Source organism: Camponotus vicinus, unplaced genomic scaffold, assembly GCF_025532165.1.
Source record: "Camponotus vicinus isolate PSW18456_S1 unplaced genomic scaffold, iyCamVici1.0 SCAF_11, whole genome shotgun sequence".
Taxonomy (NCBI): domain Eukaryota; kingdom Metazoa; phylum Arthropoda; class Insecta; order Hymenoptera; family Formicidae; genus Camponotus; species Camponotus vicinus.
Window position 1 is genome coordinate 18,631,842 of NW_028141947.1, and position 19,853 is coordinate 18,651,694.

The 19,853-nt window shown below is 34.9% G+C and overlaps 3 protein-coding genes across 4 annotated transcripts; 1 reads left to right on the forward strand and 2 right to left on the reverse strand.

The window, feature by feature from the left end:
- The first annotated feature begins 1,148 nt into the window (after nt 1–1,148).
- Sec5 (exocyst complex component secretory 5) lies at nt 1,149–6,041 on the forward strand. The gene is made up of 12 exons (XM_083082543.1): nt 1,149–1,206; nt 1,454–1,578; nt 2,051–2,351; nt 2,436–2,631; nt 2,747–3,248; nt 3,469–3,758; nt 3,908–4,092; nt 4,190–4,304; nt 4,403–4,672; nt 4,772–5,098; nt 5,178–5,362; nt 5,527–6,041. The coding sequence occupies exons 2-12, from the start codon at nt 1,470–1,472 to the stop codon at nt 5,708–5,710; spliced, it is 2,664 nt and encodes an 887-aa protein (XP_082938669.1). The 5' UTR covers nt 1,149–1,206; nt 1,454–1,469; the 3' UTR covers nt 5,711–6,041.
- On the reverse strand, nt 3,766–13,882 carry LOC145961927 (rifampicin phosphotransferase-like). Its single transcript, XM_083082542.1, has 20 exons — nt 13,741–13,882; nt 13,400–13,572; nt 13,083–13,234; nt 12,848–12,986; nt 12,593–12,773; nt 12,382–12,492; nt 12,030–12,254; nt 11,629–11,753; nt 10,840–10,959; nt 10,501–10,712; nt 10,285–10,430; nt 9,924–10,193; nt 9,669–9,819; nt 8,829–9,365; nt 8,442–8,744; nt 7,965–8,351; nt 7,529–7,854; nt 7,186–7,270; nt 6,236–6,536; nt 3,766–6,105 (listed from the first exon to the last, which is right to left on the reverse strand). Exons 2-20 carry the CDS (start codon nt 13,506–13,508, stop codon nt 6,032–6,034), a joined length of 3,954 nt encoding a protein of 1,317 aa, XP_082938668.1. The 5' UTR covers nt 13,509–13,572; nt 13,741–13,882; the 3' UTR covers nt 3,766–6,031.
- LOC145961929 (lipid scramblase CLPTM1L) lies at nt 13,806–19,081 on the reverse strand. 2 transcript variants are annotated; one of them, XR_014435746.1, is made up of 9 exons: nt 18,332–19,081; nt 17,990–18,104; nt 17,679–17,902; nt 17,293–17,578; nt 17,029–17,217; nt 15,420–15,628; nt 15,088–15,339; nt 14,228–14,367; nt 13,806–14,040 (listed from the first exon to the last, which is right to left on the reverse strand). XR_014435746.1 is itself a non-coding variant. In XM_083082544.1 (8 exons), exons 1-8 carry the CDS (start codon nt 18,613–18,615, stop codon nt 14,283–14,285), a joined length of 1,644 nt encoding a protein of 547 aa, XP_082938670.1. In that variant the 5' UTR covers nt 18,616–19,080; the 3' UTR covers nt 14,095–14,282. The 2 variants fall into 2 exon arrangements, 1 of the variants encoding a protein (XP_082938670.1); XM_083082544.1 differs by lacking the exon at nt 13,806–14,040 and having other exon boundaries at nt 14,095–14,367; nt 18,332–19,080.
- Between the last annotated feature and the right edge of the window lie 772 nt (nt 19,082–19,853).

A 19,853-nucleotide genomic window follows, 5' to 3' on the forward strand; every position in this document is an offset into this window, starting at 1 on the left:
GAGAGAGAGAGAGAGAGAGAGAGAGAGAGTGAGAGTGAAGGAGGGGAAAGAGAGAGAGTGTGGCTGCGTTCCAATATTCACTGCCAGTACTGAAAATCTATAGTGTACGTCACGTAAACTATAGATTTTCAGTACTGGCAGTGAATATTGGCTGCGTTCAGCAGGAAAAGCTGTTTTGCAACTGTTGTAAAATTCGTGAATCTGATTGGTGTATGCTCTTAGATCCAGTCAAAATTAAGAGCATACACCAATCAGGCTCACGAATTTTACAACAGTTGCAAAGCAGCTTTTTCTGCTGAACGGGTGCCTTACGTTTCACGCATTGAGCGCATAGTTCGCAATCAGTGTGATGCGCGCATTAATATCGTTCCGTTTCTATTAATGCGCAAATATAGTCTTGGAAACGAAATGACTTTTGATGCGTTTAATGTAAAACAGTATGGCTGCTATCGAAGTAAATGACACACACATGTATCACATGTGTATATACACGAGGTTGTTAACTCTCTGCGCATGCTCGCATTAACTTCTTCGGGTCCAACCTGTAGTAGCTGATGTGTTGTTGATGCGTTGGAAGTGGGGGCATTCTAGGAAATTCTATGCGCTATCAATGCGCGCATTAAATGAAACGGAGTAGTTTTCTCTGCGGTTTAAGCCGGTTATACAATAGCTGTCGTAAGTCGGGTGTCGTAAGAGTTAACCAATCACAGTTGATTTTAGAGAAGAATAATCGAATACGATTGGTCAACTCTTACGACACCCGACTTACGACAGCTATTGTATAACCGGCTTTATGCGTTTTATGCGTGAAACGGAAGGCACCCGGGTGAGTTTTTCGCGCATGCGCCGCGAACGCGGCGTTAACGAAGTATCTAGGCTGTGTTCCAAAATTCACTGCCAGTACTGAAAATCTATAGTGTACGTCACGTAAACTATAGATTTTCAGTACTGGCAGTGAATTTTGGAACACAGCCCTAGTAGAAGCAAAAGGTGTGTCACTGGTCGCCCTTAAATAAATTTCTGAAGAAAAATTTTTAGAAAATTTTTACGAGCGACCAACAGCACACTATCATATATGTGTGTGTAATTGCCATTAAAAAAGGACCTCTGAACTAGTGCAGTCCAGTGCAGCCAGTTCAGCTATAAAGAACAGATCTATATATTGGTCGAGTTCCTTACGCTTAGGGCCCTGGCACACAAAAATACGTAAGCAGTAAAACGTAGTCAGTAAGGAAATCGACCAATCGGAATTCTTATGTTTTCTTACGTTTTAATATGGCTGCTTACTGCTCAATCATGATTGGTCAATTTGCTTACTGACTACGTTCTACTGCTTACGTTTTTTTGTGTGCCATGGCCTTTACGTCTTACGTGCTTATGGAATTTTATGTGTGATGACCATTATGACGTATAGTCGACAGCGAGAGATACATGTTTTTTCTTTGTAATTTAGAACATTATTGACTAGGATGGGACCGCCACCCGTGGTCACTGGAATATCGCCTAAAGAAGGCCCACCCGGCACTCGGGTGATAATGCGTGGAGAATTTTTAGGAAATAAAGCTCAAGACCTTATAGGTTAGTGCCATTTGTAAATAATTATTAAATTTTGTCAAAATCTAAAAAAAGGAAAAACAGTTTTTAAGTGTATGTATTTATATATATAAAAATTACATATATAAATATATGTGTTTGTGTGTGTTGCGTGCGTATATAAAATATTTTTTAATTTTACGTAAAAAATAACAAAACTACTGGCACGCAAAGTAGATGATAAAAATTACTGTCATTCTATTATAATATTTCAATGAATAAAACTAAAAGGTTTAATACAATAATTTCTTAGGTATTTTTTATTTCTAAGATATTTATATATTTGAACTATATTAACGAGTGTATCAATAATCAATCTGAGGAAGATTTGAATAGGAAGAATCGAAATTTGTTTTTCTACTTGGAGTAAATTTTAAGATTGCGTTGTACTTTAAATACCAAGTTGTGTACATAAACATCAATGTTTGGTTTAATTTGTTTATTTAAATTTTTTTAGGACTGACAATATGTGGATGTGACTGTCTACTTTCGGCTGAATGGAAATCGTCGAATAAAATTATAGCGAGGTCAGGACCTTGCAAAGGTCGCGGCGATATAATAGTCACAACACGAAGCGGAGGGCAGGGAACCTCGACAGTACAGTTTCGTGGTTATCATGAGACTATAGGTCCTATGAAGGAGTCGGCTGTATGGGTAGAAGAAGCTCCTATGCAGAGTTTGGGTTGGGGTAGAAGGGCATTGTCGCCTACAAACTATCAACAGGAAGATCCTTTGGGGCTTAGTGTAGAGGGAAACGAGTAAATATTTAAGTTGCTATAATATAATACAAGTCGTTGTTAATATTTCATAAATAAATAAATTATTTGCATTTTATTTTGAAGTAAAAAGTTTCCCGAGGATGAATTGACCGAACTTTTCGGGGATGGAAGCGGAGATTTAACAAGTGAAAAATTTCATCCAGGATGGTTTTTATTACAGCATCATCATGCCACAACTTTGGAAGATTTAAAAGCTGGCTTGGCTTATCTTAGAAGAAAAGTTAATTCTCAAAAGGAAGGGCAGTTGTCATTTTTGAAAGTGAGCAAATGATATTGATTGTTGATAAAAGAATTTTCAAAAGAGATATTTCAAAAGAATTTTCATAATTCATCAACCTAACCAACTGATGTAACCAAAATTGAATATTTAACAGGCCAATGTAGGGGCAGTAATGGAGCAACTTGATACAATAATGTCATTAAAGGATCAGTTTGAGGCAGACATGAGGAGTTATGGGAGTGATCCTACAGAGAAATTGGAAAAAGCCATCAGACAGTCTATGTCAGAGGCTAATAAATTATTCGACGATGTGTTAGCGAGAAGAGACAGAGCTGATGCTACTCGTAATGCACTGGCTGTTATGCAACGTTATAAATTTCTCTTTTGTATGCCAATAAACATTGAGAGAAATATTAAACGTGGCAATTATGATCTCGTAATTAATGACTATGCCAGAGTTAAGAATCTGTTTAAAAATACAGAGGTGGATGTTTTTAGAAAGGTATTGGAAGAAATTGATGATAGGATTAATAATTTTAAAGTGCTGTTACGGAAAAGATTAGAAGAGATGTCATTCAGTTTAGAGGAACGTAAGAAGATCATTAGAAATCTTGTCAATCTCGACGCCGAAGGTGATCCGGCATGGGATGCGATAGGTGCGTAAGTGCAAAAAAAAAAGCATTATCTAAAACTGATGTTAAAAAATTTTTTACATTTAACAAATTATACTTACATATATATATATATATATAATCTATATATATATATATATATATATATATATATATATATATATATATATTACACGTATATTATTTACATGTATATTAATTATATTTTTAAAAAAATTTCAAATCTCTCCCTTCTCTTTTCTAGTTTCACATGCAAATTATCTAGAAAAATGTATTGTCAATGTTGTACCCGAGCATCTAGACGCAGTTAATTATGAGGATATGAACAAGACGTTCAAGTCGATTCCGCTAAATATTAAGCATTTGCGCTTGGAGAAAACTAATGGAAATAACCCACCACCACAAATCTCGTGCATCGAAACAATCTGCGATATCGTGGTTGAACAATTGCCAGACTTATGGAGATTGGGACAGAGTTATTTCACAGGACAGCTACATGTAGCGGTAGATGTGGAAAAGCAAGGTCATTTTAAAGTACGTATACATTATGTCTAAATTTATTTCTAATTATCATAGGGAACATAACATGTACAAATGTTGCTTAATTTTGGAATTTCTCTAGTTTTTAGTCTCTAGTCTCTATTTTTCCATATCTAAGATGCATTATTGTACACGACATACAGAATTTAGTTTTATCGAGCATGCAGCGTGCCATGGAGGCCATCAAGAATATATGCAGTCATGATGTAGATGCAAAGTGGCTTTTACATATATTACGTTGCGTCAGACAAATGTACGCATCTCTGATACATTTGGATTTGCCTAGCGAAGCTCTTGACATTTTCGGGTCATTTATATTGAATTTAAGGTACATTTTCAAGTTACACAATTTAAGAGTTCAGTTGAATTCTCTTCATTACTTATACAACCAAATATCTCTATCTTTTTCTTTGTATATTATACAGGATACAATGTTTGATTGCTCTCTTCAAGCAAGGAGCAGATAATATAATAGCTTTGAATCGAGAGGAAACGTGGCAAATAGAATATTTGAATGAGGACGGTGGTGTTACGAAATTGGTAAAATTAAAAATTTCCATAAATTTTATTTTCATTAGAAATTTATATATCCCGTTATATATTATTGCCAAATGGTAATGGTTTTGTACTATGAATAGCCGTACTTGTTTGAGGAAACAGTCGTGAAGATATCGAGACACGCGCGTGAAACAGTAATTGCTTGCGGCCCGAGAGAAGGGCCGCTGTTCAATAATCCGACACACCAGTTTCTCTATCACAATACCGTCAAGATGTTATTCACATCGTTCACGCGATGTTTAGAACAATTGGCATTTAGCGGTTGCGAGGACAATGACGAAACGTCGGTTTCGCAATTGATCGGCTCGCCTTCTGGTTATAAAAGCAAAACCAATAAACACAAAGGACCAGTAAGTAGCGTAAATGGCGCGAGATGCTTGCAACTTTTATAAAAATAGAATTATTTTTTTCTTTCGCATATAATATTTGTAAATTTTTTTATGGAGCAGACATGGGAGCAATGTCTTTTAATTTCGTTAAGCAATATACGATACACGTTGAATATCGTTTTACCAAGAATCGAAGATGCCTTGAAAACACAAGGTTATCCCGAATTATCCACCGCGGTTGGATGGAATTCCGATTGGACGCAAATGGAGACGTTGGATAGCGCCGTTCTGGAAGCGTATCTAGAACGCCGTTGCGATCCGCTCGTCGGTACAATAGAACCTAGCATGTATTTAGGTAGCTTGGAGTGGGACTTTGATATAGAGCCGACCCATCTAAAGCCGTATGCTCAAGAAATATTGGCGAATTTAATCGCAGTGCACGCGGAGGTAATAAATTGTTATGTCCCAAATAAAACTCGACATATATATATATATATAAATTTTGAACATTCTTTTTCTCGCACAGGTGCGCAGAGTTGCGCCAGCTCTATTACAACGAATTCTATCCCACATAATAGAGACTATAGCGGAAGAGCTCGCGCGACTCATGTCGTGCGTTACGCAGTTTCGACCGGCTGGAATTATTCAAGCTCGGACAGATATAACACTCTTGAGGAACGCTTTGCAAGCTTATAGCACGACTAGAGCAAAGTAAGAAACTATATATATATATACACATATATATTCAATGCACAATTTTCAAATATGAAGTAATTCCTGAATTTATAATATATATATAATAAATTCAGAAATTACCTCATTTTTGAAAATTGTGCATTGAATTTATACTATATAACTTCAACTTTTGCAAACAGAAGTTTCTTCGAGGAAGCTTTGGACGCGATACCTCCTGTAAATACCGTAGACCGTATGCGAATAGACGCTCTTCTATCAAAGGTAACAACTTGCATGCGACTACAGTTATCGTGTCTTGTCAATGAAGGAACGGAGAATATTCGTTACTTGACGGCGGATCCCGAGCGTGTTACCACTGTGTAATTTATGGCGTCTAGAATATCCAACGATGTATATTGTAAGTAATAATTAATTAATTTAAAAATTCTATTGCTACGTTTAAATATGCATATTATATATAGCTTATCGCCATACAGTTGAATAATGTATGATACTTGTGTTTATTGCGTCAATAAGCTTTAATTTATAATAAGCCATTTATTTTATTTTTCATCTCTTGTATATCCTTATATAAAAAATTTTATCATTCTCTCTCTCTTTCGAGAGAATATTTATTATGTTTCAAATACAATCTATATGAATCCAAGTTATATTTGCAATCCCAATATAATAATGGAAATCTATCTATTTTTCATTATTGCTCACTTTTTTAATTAAATGTATCACACCAACACCTCCAGCTAATAATACAGTGTCGCCTGAATAGAGAAATTTGCATTAATAGAGATTGATAAATAAAATAATGATAATGATGATTATGATAAGGATAATAATAACTTAAGTTTTGTGTAGATTGTCTTATATTGTAATATAGAAATGTGTACAAACCTGTCTGAAAGACTTGCGTTGCGCTTTTAGCGCCAACAATACAAGGAAGACCGTATTCTCTCGCTACGACGGCACCATGGCTTATAAGACCGCCCAATTCTGTCACGATTCCACCCAATAATGGAAAGTACGGACTCCAACCAATGTCGGTGCAATGTGTGATCAAAATATCTCCACGTTGTATATTTTTTGCTTCGGATAGATCGGTTATCACGCATGCTCTACTTAGTATTGAACCCTCGCAAATTGAAGTACCTTCAATCTTTGTACATCCTTCGTAAAATGAGGCGTCGAGCGTCTTCTGCACAATGAGACATGGTACACATTAATAATCTCAGGAATACTATATATACAGGGTGATTCTGAACAAACGTTTGTCTTTAAAATATCAAATTCTTGAATGAATTCTAAGACGATTTTTCCTCTTGCAAAATTTTGCCCGGAGCTTAGTTTTTATACTATAAAGGAAAATAGTTAACTACTTACGGAACGAGTACAGGAGGTTGGCAGGGACGGCGCGATATAGGCGATTACGTGGGGCACTCGCCGCGATCAGCTGATTGCTATACGCGATGACTGTAACAATCAGTGTGTGTGTGTGAGAATGTGGACGCACACACACACATACACACACTGATTGTTACAGTCATCGCGTATAGCAATCAGCTGATCGCGGCGAGCGCCCTACGTAATCGCCTATATCGCGCCGTCCCTGCCTACCTCTTGTACTCGTTCCGTAAGTAGTTAACTATTTTCCTTTATAGTTTAAAAACTAAGCTCCGGGCAAAATTTTGCAAGAGGAAAAATCGTCTTAGAATTCATTCAAGAATTTGATATTTTAAAGACAAACGTTTGTTCAGAATCATCCTGTATATATATACACACATGTAAGGAAATGATTGGCGAATCTAGATAATATATTTAGATTGAACAATGGAAATAATTACAACCTGTACTGGTATAGGCATGCCAACGCTAAATTCTGGATATTCAAATTTTGCTGCTTGCTGATAAATTTTTTTTCTACGGAGTGCTCTGAAAAATTTCAAACAAAGTTGTCCATATAATAAAAAGTATTACGATATGGTTTAATATATACTTTAGGGCCGGTATTCATAGTCCGATCTTATATTTAAGATTGTCTTAAGTCTGGTCTGAGGTTGACTTAAGACCTCATTCAACCAATCAAATGGCTGCGTAGCATTTCAAGCTCGAACTTAAGACGATCTCAAATATAAGATCGGACTATGAATACCGACCTAGAAGTATAATCATAAATAAATTTAAACTCACTTTCGCACGAGTAACGAGTTGTGATTGTTCAAGAGTTGCCCGATTTCTTGGTGTGTCAAAAAGAAAATGAGATTTTCATCAGGTATGCAATTTTCTGCAACCATCAAGACACCAAGATGTTTGTAAGCTAATCTCAATGTATGCACAGCAGATACAATCCTGTTTTTTGTCATTTCTCTGCGTGTGACAGCTTTTCGACAAAGAGGTATCACAAGCTGTAGGAGCCATTTAGTGAACGATGACATGGGCGTTTTTAAAGACGCGATAGTTTCCTGTACATTAAGCACTTTGCTCACATAATTCTTTCCGGGAGACATTGCTTGCGTCTAAAAACAGTATAAATAGTACAGTAAATATAGATACGGTATATTATATGCAAACTTTATTGAAATATTTCTTAATTATTTCTCGATGCGATATTTTATTAATGAGATACCTGAATCGTACTAATGATACTATCAGATTTAAATATCCAAGGTTCTGCGAACAAATCTAATTCGTGAACGCATCTGTGACCATGCATGTCAAAGAAGGCACACAGTTTTTCCGCGGCCGGTGGACAATTCAATTTCAACCAATCTATAGCTTCCGCGGGCTCGACTTTACTAAATTCTTCCGATTTGCCGTTTTTTCTGATGCACGCCGCTATTTTGCTCAGGGCTATTGGTACTTCGGTGCTGATAACATTGGTACACGAACTTAGTAAAACAGCGATATCCGCAAGATGATTGGACATAAAATTGTCGCCTTTTGTTAAAAGCAACATCGCTATCATCTGATAAAAGACGTTTATCATGGACACTTTACTATGGCACTGCGCTATCTGAAATACGTAAATAATGATATTTTATTATAATGATGCATATATTTTCGTAGTTAAACTTGATATTTTTTTTTTAATGCGATAACTTACTAGATAGATTTCTTTGTACTTCTTATTTATGACATTGTATAAGTTACGAGGTGTATCGAATTCGTTAGTATTCAAAATGAATTTATTAGACATGTCGGTCGCAGCCCTTATTATCGCGTCACTCATCCTCACTGCTTTAAACATATCGTACATCAAATACATTTTCCGCCATCCGCTTACGATACCGTACTTTTTTACCGCGAGCCGATGTATTTCGGACGTCATTACTACGCGTCCGCATATGGCTACATCTACCATTTTATTCGCTATCGTTATCTCTTTGTCAACATCTTGCAAAGCAGACTTAAAAAGAAAGAAAGGAAAAAAATTATCAATCGGTTTACTTATTCTGTAAATGCATATAAATGCATAGATGCAAATACTTACGTTGCAGTAATTCATCGCGCATCTCATATTAATCAAATGAAGATACGTGCAATCAAAATTGAATTTAGCGCCAACCACCAAGTTCAATACTTTTATAATGGTAGAGCTCGACAAAGGACTAATGGGACGTGGAAGCACTTCTCCGACATTGGCAAAAGTTATAAGATCGACATCGGGAGGAACCTCCGAGTCTAACTCGTGCATTAATTCGAAGTCTGTCCATGTGTTAATGGTAGTGATGGGTCGTGCTTGCAGAAGAAAAATCCGTTCGCCGACAATCGCCCATTCCACATCTCGAGCGGATCCAAAAAGCGATTCCAAATGCAATCCTATTTTAGCTAATCGCAGAGCGGTCGCGTCAGATATCGATATATTCATAGTTTCCTGTTCACTCGGAGTGCATCTAGTCACAACATCGTCCTTCAGCGATAACTTCTGTTCCTTGCTCCCTACCAACGAGGCACTTATAACTAGAGTGTCGTCCAATTTTCTACGAATCGTCAGAGTATCAGGCTCAACCGTCCCAGATACTACCGTCTATAACAATGAATATTAGGACATTTTATTTCATGTCATTTATAGTGAATTATAAATCCAAAAAATATTCAACACAAGTATTTCAACTATACATCTTGTCCGATTTTTTTTAGATGAAATTACTCAAATACTTTTGCGATGTGAATAATAGTATATATATATATATATATATATATATATATATATATATATATATGTGTGTGTGTGTGTGTGTGTGTGTGTGTGTGTGTGTGTGTATTATAAATACTATACAGAGAAGTAGTATATTCATATATTGCATCTTTGAGATATCATTAGATATACCTCTCCCAAGCCATAATTCGCTGTGATAGTGATGCTAGATGGATCACCAGTTGTAGGATGTCTAGTAAACATAACGCCAGCCGCTTCCGCATCGATCATTCTCTGAATGCAAACGCCCATGGATACTTTTATGGGTAGTCCATTCTGTCGTCTATATATGTAATTACCATCATGAAATAAATAAACTTTCCTTCCCTTGTCTCCTCTTCCTCTCTCTCTCTCTCTCTGGGAGAGATAGAAAAATAAATTAATTACCTGTACTCGACGCTTTGATATGAGAATAGACTTGCCCAGCATTTAGCAACGCAATTGATAATGTCATTCGCATTCTTCACGCCTAAATACGTCGAGTTTTGACCAGCAGCCGAAGTTTCCTCGCTGTCCTCTCCAACAGCGCTCGATCTTACGGCATACATGTTGCATACATTTTTTTCATTTACAGACATTTCCAATCTTTTCAAGCCCTCCAATATTGCTCGTTCAATTTGTTTTTGGACAGGAGTAGTCTGAATAATAGACACTGTTCTGAGAAACAAAGACGATTCAATTATTATAATAACCACAAAGTAATATAATATAATAACCACTTTTAAAAGCAGAAACATTAGACGCATACTTTTGACAATAAGTCTTGAGATCTTCCTTCTTTTTGCCACGACTAATGTCTATTATATCATTGATCAATTCCTGCAATTGTTTGTGATGATGCAATTGCTGCTCCAGAGCGAAACTCGTTACGCAGAAACCTTGGGGTACTATAAACTACAAAACAAAATTCATACTTTTATTATGATAAATTTTCCGCTTTTCAGATGCATTATAAAATATGTACATCATTGGTAATAATAGATGTCAGAACTGCAAGAGAATATGCCTTTCCTCCGACAATATTTTCATTTTGACATTGTTTATCTGCAAAATGTAGGATGTATCTGTCCTTTTGTCCAAATGTGTCAGGTCGTGTCAAGTATTGGACTCTGTCGATTGGGATCTTGATTTGCTTCACTCTCGTACATGGGCAGCACACAATCATCAGTCCAATACCTATATATTCATACGGTTTTCTTAAACATATAGATTTAAGATTGTTCTTCCAGGAAATATAAATTTCTCAATTTGATACAGTTGCAGGATTTTTGATTTGTTGTTATTATTGTATATCGATATATACCTTTGCTGCCGTTTAGTTGTACATGCAGATTACGAGTTGTACATGCCCAAGATGGACCGTTGTAATAGGTAATTGCATCGCCTACCGTGTAGTTGATGGCGTCGTAATTCTTTCCAGCCGCTAAAATAGTCGTGGAAATATTAAAATGTCACAAGATATAAAAAAATTTATAATTATATATAAATATATTTTCTGTAAGAATTAGTTTATAAGGCATTAGTTAATAACTTAATATAATTTTGAGCCAATGCAGTGTGCGTGCGTATGCGTGTGTGTGTGTATGTGGTAGCGAGTGGGTGAAATTTAAATTTAGCTTCAGTAAAAAAATTTTTATAAGTTTTTTGTCTCGTTTCTTTTTTTTTGTAAGATGAAATGGTTTCAATTGTAATCTTTAAAGAAATAAAGTATCATGCACAAATATATATAATTTATTCTCATATGTAAATATATAGAGTGTATAAATAGTTTTGGAAACTTGATTAGCTTGAAAAATAAGCATTTTCGAAAAAAAAAAAAAAAAAAAAAAGTTGCTGAATTTTGAGTGATTTTCCAGATGCTATCAAAGACCATACTAACATTGCGATGTAATGAGTCACTTAAAATCTTTATAATTTATATTTACTTTATATTTGCAATTTTTATATTGAACATTTTTTTTTTTGAAATGCTTATTTTTTTAAGATATATTTCAGGATTTCGAGACTTTTATACATCTTGTATATATAAATTAATGTTCTGTCAAATTATACGTTTGTAATATATTGTGACAAAAAATATTTCAAAATATACCTGTAAACGCAATCTTGTAGGTCATACGAACAGTATTTCCTTTTTCAAAATCACTTAGTTTTAAATCGGTCCAATCAATTTTAGATATCTTTCCTCCCGCTTCCTCAAGATGGCCAAACTGCATGCTGCAACAAATTTTGTATCATTAACACTTTGTTTTCACCCTTATATTATTTTAACTAGAAAATATTTATCATTATCTTTATAAAATTCTCTTTGTGATAACATCTCATATTTTAAATGATATATTTGAAATATATTTAGCAGATATATAAAAGTATCAAAAACATAACGCCCTCACACACGGACACACACACACACACACACACACACACACGCAAACACACACACGCAACATACATGCCTTTTTTTTATTCCATATAATAGTTTGTTCATCTTACTGTGAAAAACTATATTTGGTATCGTTTACACCAAGATAATACATCGCTCCATGCCTTGTTACACCAAAAAATGTGATGATTTGACGAAATTGATGAGATTCGTGTTTACCCCAACGTCGCTGACAAAGTCCTCGTAGATACAGTTCATTTATACTTGAATCTTTAAACGTTATCTGTCCGATAATGGATCCCCATTGATCAAAACCTGTATAGTCTATTAATTTACTATTGGAAAGAAAAGAAAAAAATTTAGCATCAGAAAGAAAACGAAAAATCTATGAACATATTGTCAAGATGATAATTCACGATTAATCATGATTTACATTATTATTATATTAATATAAAGTTTTACATTTTATGCATCCAGTCGGGACTTTTCCATGGTTCACGTGCTAAAGCATCTGCATGCAAATGAGTACTCCAGTCATCTGGCCATTCTAGTGATCGAGGCTTTCCTATAAATCTGAAAAATGAGAAAATACATGTGGTGGTCATTCTCGTATAATTTTTATCATTTTTTTCTCGCAGTATTTTTACAGAACTTTATTTGCAATTTTACTCACATGAAATTTAAGCGAATATGTTCGACATTGTCTTCGTTAGATGTATCTTCTCGACATTGGTTCCAAAGAAGACCATTATAAGTGATTCTCCAACGTTGTCGTGGTTCTAATAATTCAATTTTTAAACCCGATGCTGACCATTTTTCATTTGTATCTTTTGTCATAGTTTTATCAGGATGATCTGCACAAACAAATGTGCCAGTTTATTCTCCATTATGCATTAAATAATAATACATCATATTAAACAAATCTTACCGGGTAGCATATAAATTCGGCCATCTGATAAGATTAATTGCAAGATTAATTCCACTATGTGATGTCCTCTATGAGTCATTTTAATGAATAATGAATTGCCTTTCTGATCAGCACCACAGAAAGATATGCTATCGCAACTCTATATAAAGTAAACAATCAACAATTTATTTGTAACATGCGTATACATATGAATATATATGAAGCAATATATTTGAAAATATTATGCATTACGAACATTCTCATCGATAATAATCTTTGGGTTATCCGTGTATGGTTTCCAGATTTTTTTTATATTGAACAATTCATCATATTTGAGTTTATCTCTGTTTTTGTTCTGCCTTGAGATACACCAGAGAGCCCACCATCGTTTTAAGACAAACAGTATGTCTAAAGAAAAAAAGTTGATTTTTAAATATAAGCGTACATTCATTGTTAAATCAATTATCGCATTATTTCGCAAAATTAACAAAAACTAATTTTTATATGAAAAAAGTAGATTTTATTATTATTCCAACACAGATTCACACAAAATATAAAATAGAAACGTCATACCTAAACCAAGATAATGCTGTCCTTTCATGCGTTTGTTAAACCAAAGAAAAATCCATATAGGGAGAATAATTAAAATCATAATCAGTATAGTGCACATAATGCACTCCATTGCTTATTGTGTAATGTCGCACGTGGCACGTCGCACGTCGCACAACTTGTAATCTGGGTTTGCACTATTAGGAGTATATATATATACTAATGAATATCAGCATTTAATTCGAAAAAACTTCTGGGATTATTATATGTTAAAACACTAGCATTATCGATTTAAAAGAGATCCAAAACCTTGATTATCACAAGCATTTTGAACACAGTCAAAGTGCAGTTTTTCACAGACTTACACAAGTTGTATTGCTATAAACGATTCACAGGATACAGAATATTCATAGCACGCTTCCCTCACGAATGTAAATCATAATCTCTTGTATTTAGAAGTAGTTTGATGATATACAACCTTGTTAAGTAAGCGTATGAATGACGAGTCGGAATGCACTATTTTATCTGACGGCAAGTTGACTTTTTCTGCTATCTCTCCAAGATATTACTCATTACATAATCTCCTTCTTCTGTCTGTTAAGCCTGAGGCAAGATACTGATGTTTCGATTATGATTTAATTCCGATTACCCGAATCACACAAGATCTGTTATCGAATCAAATGTAAGAGAGTTGAAAAGTTAAGAGATATGATGATAAAAAATGTATAAAAAATATATATTTTTATCTTTTTATAACAAAAACCATGTATTATAAATGAAATTTTCACACATTAGCGATATAATGTTTGTAATAATATCGACATGTAATAGCGCGTCAACGCATGAAATTACGTAATTTCTCCAGTAGGCCACGAAGAAAAATGATGGCAATGAACAACAAGAATCGTTAATTTATTTTCTTATTAACGAGATCAATAGTTTCTTCTGTAATCGTATCAGTATCCATACGTGATTTATCCACTGGGTATAACCTGCGGACAATGTGTATTTGCCAATTTTTTTATACTTTAAAATATTACCTGCATATATGTATCAGGATCGTACGAGAATTGGAATGCGATCTACGCGTCGCTGAGCCACAGAGAATAATGAAGTTAAATTTTCGACTTCAGTGGATTTGGATCCTTTTGAGGAATTCTTTTGAAGGCCCTCAGGTAACAAAATAAGTTTTGCCTCAGGTCACAAAATTGGACACAAAGGATACGATAAATAGGCATTTTTTCGATTTATGTTTGCCATAGAAATTAGGAAAAAAAAAGTTGAGATTTATTTTTTGTTTAATCTTAAAAAGTTGATATCTCAAACGTAAACTGATGTTTGCAATTGAATACAAGTTTATAAAAATTGCCAAACGTTCCCGAAGCAATCCAAACTCGCTTCAGTCGAAAAATGCTGCAAGAAAAAAAATATATATTTGTATATGCAGAGGCAGCTTAAAACATTTTGCAATTCCACTTTGCAATTTTTATTCTCTTTTGTTACTTTTTTAACCAATCTCTGCATTTAATGAAAAAATGCTCAGCTCAAACAGTCCAGTATCGCATTACGTTTCCGTCATCTGGACAAATCTGATTCATATATGCGTATACACATGCATACGCACATGCACGTACACACATGCATATATACATAGATACATACACACAGGCACATATACAAACAAAATGTATAAAACCATAAAATATGTTTACCATCTTTGATACAAATAAATCAAAAAGACAGCGTCGTCTCTGAAACATGCTATTCTGTGAGCTGTTGGCATCGTTATAATAAAAGCGAACACATCATCAATGAACGTGTTAAACGCTTTGTACATGAATGCTCTCCACGGCAGGTGCGCCACGGATTTCAATTTATAATTAACAAACAATTGTGGTAGCATAAAGAGGAATCCGAATGCATAAACGCCATTTACCATAGAATTTATACTCCAAGAATACCAACTATAATACAATATAATTTAAATTAATGGTTGATTTATTTAACACAAAAGTTATTATTTTAAATAAAAGCGATTGTTTACCTCTTATGCGGTTGATAAAGAAGCGAATAGACGGCACCAGCAATGATTAGCGGATATAACAGATAACTCAAATAACGCATACTTTCAGCATCAAATTCTCGAGTTTTTACTTCTGCTGCATCCATGTCATCAGTTTTAAATTGTATTCTTGGCAAAATGCTATTACTGCTAATTAGTTGTACTCTAGATATCTTTTTCAATTTCCACAGCTATTGACAAAAAATGCACATATTGCATATATATATATATATATATATATATATATATATATATATATATATGCAATATGTGCATTATATGCTACACACACACACACACACGTTTATTACAAAATAAAATTTCACTGTAAAATCAGTAATCGCTAGTTCGTTTGTTTACCGCTACGGTGCGCTATTTCTCTCGTACTTAATTTTTAGTCAGAGAATTATATAAAGCTTGCAAAGGGCGACAGATAACAGTATTACTTCGATTTAACTTTTGATACAATTTCAATAGAGAAACTTCAGATATCAAATCGATTTTATAAGTCCGACAAGTAAATGTCCGGCGAATAAACAAAAATGATCCGTTCATTATCTATTTAAGATGCGTCTTCAATATGCATATAAACATAAATATAATTTTTACTTTTATACGAAGTAGATAAATCTAATCTCTATTATAGTCCAATGTTACTGATTAAAACAATGAATATTATTAATTCTTTCAGTGAAATATTACTGATTTGCAGTGCCATAATAACTTATAACTGCTGTAATTAGTGACTCTATTTACTGTTTTTAGTGATAATATACCAATTCACTTTTAAAGAGTGTGTATGAATGCATTATTTTATTTTTTTCATGAAAAAACAAACGTTTAATGAATAAAAGAAAAAAACGTATTTTAAACGTTTTTTGGCAGAAAAGTATCTCTTAACGTTTCTCATGTGGACATTTTAACCAATCAGAAACGATTTCAAGAGTCGGTTATGAAATGTTTCTAAGAAACATTTGTGAAACGTTTTTGAAACGAATATGTGCTACCTGGGGTCTCACTGTAACTCCCCCAACCGTAACTTGTGCGCTTCGTCGCGAGCCTAGTATCAAGTTACAGTGGGACGGTTTTCCTCACCGCGCGCTTATACTCGCACGCTATATTGGCTGATTTTTAATTAATATCTCGAAATTTTACGTGGTTATTTGCAAAATGGTATAGGACTTTTTAGTTTGATTTAATCTACTTAGGTATGGTTTTTTTTTTGGCAGATGATGCGACGAACCCTGTATATAACTTATACAGGGTGTCTGATAACTTTTTGCAGTCCCGAAGTGTGAAGGTAGATTCAAATTGAGAAGGAAGGTCCTATACTGTTTTACGATATTCGCAATAATTAACGAAAAATTAATTAAAGAAGATCGGCCAATCTACGTGAGTAGAAGCGCGCGGCGACGAGAATCGTCCCACTGTAACCTTATACTAGGCGCGCGGCGAAGCGGTGAGTGGGGAAGGAGTGGTGAGTGAGGCCCGGACTCTACCGGCTTCCGGTAGCCCTGACACCCTGTACATATTGGTTGATATAACTATATATTTATGTTATATTGTGTATTTATATTAAATATGCACGCACCTCGATAATAGTGCCAATACCAGTTGGAATAAGAACAAGTAAAGAAGAACTCTCATCGCAAAGATAAAGGAAAATCACAGTTTGGCTGAATGCTCGCCACATTACAGTCCATTTGCTGAGACCTATGAGATTACTCTTCTTTCGCCAAAAACTGACATCGTTTTTAATAGCAAGAAAATCAAACAGCAACTGTAACATGATAGACAATCGGCGTCGCTTCTTTAATATAATATGAGAATAATACACTCTTTATTATACACTCACATGTATAGCAGCGATGAAGAATGTACCGCCTAGTAAATAAATATTGGTATCTGCAAAGATGCCCTTCACTTCATCGACGTCCTTGTCAGAGAAACCGAGATTTTTCAAGTTTTCCATGGTTGCTTGCACATGTAGCACCAATCGTAGTTTCCCTAGGGATACAGGCGAATATTCTATAGTGACACTCATTGTATTATTCTGCAAAGTAATTCGTTGAAGATCCCGATGCCGCGTTTGTAAGAAATCGTAATTGACAATGGGCAAGAATGTCTGTTTGCCAATTATTCTGTAACAAGAAACGAATTAAACAGTGTATAACATTCATTATGTATGTATATATATGTTCTAATGTCATTTGATAACAAATAAAAGTAAAATTTGTCTACCTTATATGATTCATGAGTTCGGCAGGCATGCTATATGCAGGGAGCATAATATTGTCTGTCATTATTGTAAAAGTCACACGACTTTTGATGTGCGAGACTAGATGTACAGCAATCTTGTTGGCCTTATTGATACTGGAATCTTTCTTGCCCAACAGTTTAAATGCTTCTGCTTCAGGTACCATGTATTGTGTCATCTTAATTGTAATATACGAAGTAAATATATCCTGTAAAATGTAATTAAAATTAAATACTTCAAAAAACTCGGAATAAAAAGAGCATCGATATATTTTATTGTATTAGACTGTAATTACTTTTTGCAAATCGATGAACGACCTGTCCTGTTTTGTGGAAGTAGGAACTAATAGTATGTGTAAAAACAATGTTCCATTTCGCCGTGTTTCGCGTGGAATATTTAATATGGTTGGACTGTAAGAGAGAAAAAAAAAAATATATATTAAACTCTCATGTGTAGAGAATCCAGATCACTCCTATACATAATATCTAAACTCAACTTGGGTTTATGTATATATACTTCAATTCTAGATTCTGTTTTTATAGAGAAGAGATAAAAAATTAACCAAAATATTGTTGATACGTGGGATATAGGGATGATAGAAGAGCGATTATATGTTTAAACAATTGAGAATGCATACATAATTTGCGCTTCATTGTAATTGAAATTTTGCGCCGAGTACACGAGATCGATATCTCTACTCGTGGGGTTTCTCTTGATGGAGCTGTAGATGTACAGATTCAATTGCGGTCGTTCGCTTAGGTATGATTTGAGACATGGCTTGCCGTCTTCGCAAACTGGTGAGACGAACAGCAACGATAGGCTATATATCGAATACACGATGTATGCCAAAAATATCTGGGAAAGAATAACGCTGAGCGAGGGCCACTGCATTTTGCCACTGCAGTATTTTGCGACCCGCATACGTATATCACAATAAATATATATACGACATTATTATGACTTTCGTATTTTCTACACGACCGATCTCTCGATAATTGCTCGAATCTCACAGCTCTAGAGCAAATGCGAATAAACGTTTTTTGTCACATGCGTTTAATTGTATCCTCGCTCCTCGGTTCGCTCCGATGAGGCCAGAGAGTGACTCGGATTGTTGTCGTCGTGGCAAATCGCAGCAGATGATAGTAATAACACAGTAATCACTATAAGCACTGAACTCTATACATATTGGAACAAATGCCACAATGGTACCGTGCGTGCCGAGAGAGAGGGCCAATACAGCTATCTATCCTTGTTTTTGTACAGTCCGAAGGAAAAGTTATTTCAAACAGCAATGTATTCCAACAAGCAATGTATGTACATACTCATGTACATCTCACTGATTTCTCGAGGATAAATTTTAATTTGCTATCTCCCTCGGCGCGCACCATACCATTGTGGCACAGTATGTATAGAGTTTAATGATTAGAAGTAATAACTGTTTTTCTTTCCTTTTTTTTAATTAATATGGGAATCTAATCTAATCCATAAACTGGTAATAAAATATTACTAATCAGCGGAGTTTCTCACATCAAATAGAGTATAACAAATCAGGAGACATAGGTAAGGAAGAGGAAAGGAGTAGAAGGGAGATTGGAGCGATTATATCGCAGAAATAAAGTCCTGTCTCAGCGTGACTCGAACCTGAGACCCTTCATACAGCAGGCGAGTACCTTACCGCCTCAGCCAAATGCCGCCCTTTATAAGTAAAGGCCTTTGCACATACAAAAAATTTTAGTTGTAACCATAAGAAAACTGATCAGTCATGACCACAGTTGATTATTTTTTTATCGCAGGGAGAATTACGGTTACGACTAAAATTTTTGTACAAAAGCAGTTTGTTGCAAAAGCCTTAACTAATGTATCATAGGCGCCTTTTCATGCCGACACTCATTTTCAGCGTCGAGAGACATCACGTAAAAATAAAGATATCAATTCGTCATTTTTTGCTTACGTGATGTCTTGACGCTGAAAATAAGCGTCGAGCGTCCCATGAATTTGTGCCTTTAAATAGCCAAAAAGTAGAAATTGTTACTACCAGCGTGACTTCTGATTGGCTTTTGCTTTTCTGCTTTCTGCTTTTCTGAGATGTGAATGCGCCCTGAGGCTGCGGTCAACGAGACACTGAAGATGCTTTGAAGCGTTTGATTGATGAGGGATGA